The sequence below is a fragment of the Vigna unguiculata genome, chromosome 10, assembly GCF_037176805.1.
Source record: "Vigna unguiculata cultivar grain cowpea cultivar isolate G323 ecotype 2 chromosome 10, ASM3717680v1, whole genome shotgun sequence".
NCBI lineage: Eukaryota > Viridiplantae > Streptophyta > Magnoliopsida > Fabales > Fabaceae > Vigna > Vigna unguiculata.
Genome location: NC_140801.1, coordinates 7,340,205 through 7,344,671, shown reverse-complemented (window position 1 = coordinate 7,344,671; position 4,467 = coordinate 7,340,205). Strand labels below are relative to the sequence as shown.

The 4,467-nt window shown below is 36.4% G+C and overlaps 1 protein-coding gene and 1 pseudogene across 1 annotated transcript; both read left to right on the top strand.

The window, feature by feature from the left end:
• Nucleotides 1-664: 664 nt before the first annotated feature.
• LOC146882072 (uncharacterized) lies at nucleotides 665-3,334 on the top strand (annotated as a pseudogene).
• On the top strand, nucleotides 3,301-3,764 carry LOC114165166 (uncharacterized). Its single transcript, XM_028049828.2, has one exon. It carries the CDS (start codon nucleotides 3,339-3,341, stop codon nucleotides 3,678-3,680), a length of 342 nt encoding a protein of 113 aa, XP_027905629.2. The 5' UTR covers nucleotides 3,301-3,338; the 3' UTR covers nucleotides 3,681-3,764.
• Nucleotides 3,765-4,467: the final 703 nt, after the last annotated feature.

Genomic DNA, 4,467 nt, shown 5'->3' with positions numbered 1-4,467 from the left:
ATTCATTATCATGCTAGGTTCATATAAAGCATTTGTGCATCCACATTTTTCTACTATCACAGATCCAATTATGCTGCCATAGGGTCTCATGCACACTATCCTCTATATTAGTGCTGCATTCATGGTGCTCTCATTCACCTTCATTCTAGAATGCTTTAGATAATTTCAGCTTGCATTTTCATAAACTGGTCGTGCATTACGCATTCACTTAGATTCATTTTCATTCCATTTTAGATTCAATTCACCATCCCTCATTCCATTAGATTTTAACCATGCATTACATTCATGGCATATTTGCATTCATGCATTTAGGTTAGTTTCAATTCAATAAACGCTTCACTTTTCTTATTTCATTTTAATTTTATTTTCCCCCTTTTTTTTCTTTTATTTTCTTTTTAGCAAGATTTGATTATACAAGCTAGACGTAATAAGTACCATGATTCGATCCTGAGTCATTTTCCCCATGGTTATCAAACTCGCGAGTTAACTCATTAACTCGGACGAGTTTGCGATTCTAGACATGGCTTCTGAGTTAACTCGGAAGCAAACTCGTTTTTGATGTAAACTCAGTGGAATCGGAAGTAGGCTCATTAGAATCGTGCAAAATCGAGAGTTTGGAACGTTTGTGCGAGTTTGAATGAGTGAAAAAACTGAAACAAAAACGATGACGTTTGGGAGATCTGACATGATTTTGAAACGCGATTTAGGGTTTTTGGGTTTCAAATTTTTCAATCGTGTGCCCTCTCTGTGTGTTAAGCTCTCGTCGTGTCTGGAGATCTTGGTAGCCGTAGTCACCGTCGCGTCTGGAGGTTACCACCGTGCTCGCGTTCGTGTTCGTGTCCTGTCACTGTTTGCTTCTATCGCAGCTCGCATCACGTTCCCTTTCGCATCGCCTCGTTGTCATTTCACCTTGCCGTCATCTCGCCTCGTCGTCGTGTCATGGTTTGTGATAATCATCGTCGCCGTCACGTGTGGAGGTTGCCACTGCGCTCACGTTCAAGTTCGCGTCCCGTCACTCTTCGCATCGCCTCGCTGTCGTTTCGCCTCGTTGTCGTCTCGCCTTGCTGTCACGTCTTGGTCTATGACAATCTTCGTCGTTGTCGACCACCATCTCGGCGTCAAACGTTGGTAGCATCTCCTCTCTGCAACCGCAGTGCAGTGCGTCGCGTGATCTATCCCTGGTAGCTCATCCAGGCTTGTTACCTATAATTAGAATGATTTACTTAATTTTTTTTAAAATAATTGTAGTTTTATTTAAGCCTTTGATAGATAGGTTTAGTTTAGTTGTGATTTTTTTATATGTTAATTTTGTAGTGAAAATTTAGACCATTGTGTCTGGAAATGCTTCAAATTCAGTGGATACTAATCCAAGTGCATCCTCATCTATCAAGAGTAGAAGTAAAAATGCTCTAGGGAACTAGTCTGATATTGGATGGAAACACGGGTTTGATATTAATGGCAATGGTAGAAAAGTTAAATGTAACTATTGCTCAAAGAATTTGAGTGGAGGGATATTTAGATTCAAACATGATCTTGCTGGAACTAGGGAGGATTTTGACCTTGTGCCTTTGTTTCGAAAGAAATAAAAAAATTGATGATAAAGATAGTTGTAGAAGCTAAGCATGCAACATTAAAGAGAAGAAAGTTGAATAACATTGATGAAGAAGATGAAGAAAGTGAAACTGTTGAAGGAGGACATAGGTTGTTTGGCTTTAAAGGAAAACAATCAGTTGCCAATGCTAGTAAATGGTGGATCCAAGCAACTATAAATCAAATGATGAAAAAAGGATTCAAAGAAGAGGTTGATGCTCAAGTGGCTGAAGTCTTTTACACTAGTGTCATTCCTTTCAATGTGATTAGAAATTCAACATTTGCAAAGATGTGTGAAATGATTGGTAAATACATGATATTAGAGAGAACCTCTTGAAACAAGCTGTGAGCAAAACAAATTTAATGCTTGAAGAATACAAGGAGGAGTGGAAGAGAACTGGTTGTACCATTATGTCTGATGGTTGGACGGACAAAAAAAGACGTTTTATTTGCAACTTCTTGGTGAATAGTCCTAAAGGGACGATTTTTCTTTATTCACTTGACACCTCAGACATTTCAAAAACATGTGATAAAGTATTTAAGATGTTAGATGATGTTGTTGAGTATGTTGGAGAAGTAAACATAGTTCAAGTTGTCACTGATAATGCTGCAAATTTCAAGGCAGCTAGAGATTTGTTGATGCAAAAAAGAGAACGATTGTATTGGACTCCATGTGCTGCACACAATATTGATTTGATCTTTGAAGATTTTGAAAAGAATTTGAAGGTCCATGAATTGACAATCAAGAAGGGAAGAAGGATTACCATTCACATTTATGGAAGAACAATGTTGATTTCGTTGTTGAAAAAGTTCACTAAAGGTAGAGACTTGATAAGACTAGGTGTGACTAGATTTGCCACGACATATTTGACTCTTGGTTGTCTTTTTGAATTGAAGGCATCATTATTGACCATGTTTCACTATGATGAGTGGAAGATAAGCAAATTTGGAACTTCACAAGAGGGGAAAAGAATAGAATGCGTGGTATTAGACAACCGATTTTGGAAGAATGTCTCCACATGCTTGAAGGCTACTGCCCCTCTTATGGTGGTCTTAAGATTGGTGGATTCAGATGTAAAACCCGCAATGGGTTTCATTTATGAAGAGATGGACCACGCAAAAGAAAAGATTAGGTCCAATTTGAACAATATTTAGAAGAGGTAAACTTCCAAACTTTAACTTATTAAAAGTTTAATTCCTTATGTCTGAAATTTGTTTGCTATTGAATGCAGTTATGAAGAGGTTTGAAGAATAATTGATGCTCGATGGGATAGTCAACTTCATAGGCCTTTGCATGCAACTGCCTATTTTCTCAACCCCTACTTCCACTATGAACCTAACTTTAGATGTGATGATGGTAAAGAGGTTAAAGAAGGATTGTATGAGTGCATGAGAAGATTGGTGCCATATATTGCAGAAAGAAGAAAAACTAATTTGCAAATTGTTCAATTTCATTTTGCTAGAGGTCTTCTTGGAATGGAAGATGCAAATGAATGTAAGAAAGCATTAAATCCTGGTGAATGTTGGGAGATGTTTGGGGATGCAACTCCGGAGTTGAAGAGATTTGCTATTGGAATTCTAAGCTTGACTTATAGTTCTTCGGGTTGTGAGCATAATTGGAGCTCATTCGAGATGGTAATTTAAATTATTTATAATTTATAATTTTCTTTATTAGGTTTATATCTACTAAAATTTAATATTTCGTTTTAGGTTCATACAAAGAGAAGAACCGTTTGCATCAGAAAAAAATGAATGATTTAGTTTATGTGATGTATAACTTGAAGTTCAAAAGTAGACAAATTCAAAAAACTGTCGCTCTACCATTTGATGACATTGAATCAGATGATGAATGGATAACTGAAGAGGCAGATGATGTTGTTGAGATTAAGCAAGCTGAAGGTGAAATTGATGTTCAAAATGTTCCCTTAGATGGACCAACAACAGATCCAGCTCTAGATGCTCTTGATCTTGATAACATAACTTTTGATGCCAATGAGGATGCACATGTTTCATCAGGGGAGGAGTTGGATGAAGATGATGATGATGATGGAGATGATGATATCATTAGAGGATTAGATGATTACACATAGACATTTGATATTTGAATTTATGTTTTACAGTATTTGTATGAACTTATTTATTTCAAATACTTTTTAGCTATATAATTTTATGGACTTGTTTGAATTAGGATATTATTTATATAAATTAATTTTTTTCCTTGTGAAGTAAACTCTTACGAGTTTACGATTTGAGTTTACTAGGCTCTCACGAGTTTACGTAAACTCTCGAGTTTGACAACCTTGATTTTCCCTACTACATTAGGGGGATCATTTAGGTTTTGTTACTCTAAGGGCAAATGAAAAGTTGAGTTAATAGTCATGAATTTGAAATCTAGATGAGCTAAGGTAAAGAGCCACCAAGTTTATGCAATTGGAGGAATTTAGGGATTTTTGCAGTCAAGTCCAAATAAAGACTCCCTGAATAAGAAATCATATATTGAGGTCATACGAACCAACATATGACAAATCTTAGTGAACCACGAGGACCTCAATTCACACATTACAAACTACTAAATTCCAATATGACATGAATCCTCGAAAAAACCTTAAATGCCAAGCTCATCCCAACATCTTAAAGGGTGCTCTCTCCCTCAAAGTTACAAACATGCAATAGAAGAATGTGTAAATTTAAAAGATAAAGTCAAAGTGTTCTCCAAGCAAGTTGTATGTTAGATTCATGAAAAATATTACAATAAATGGGAAAGAGAATACCACCCAAGAAGAAGAGAGGATGACCACCTAAAAGATCCTCAAGAAGACCATTGACAAGATCACCCTGTCAAAAGAATAAGACAATAATAGGGCAAAACCTAACCTC

What these genes read in the sequence shown, in the direction of transcription:
- LOC114165166 (XM_028049828.2), top strand. Translation starts at nt 3,339, where the DNA reads ATGAATGATTTAGTTTATGTGATGTATAACTTGAAGTTCAAAAGTAGA.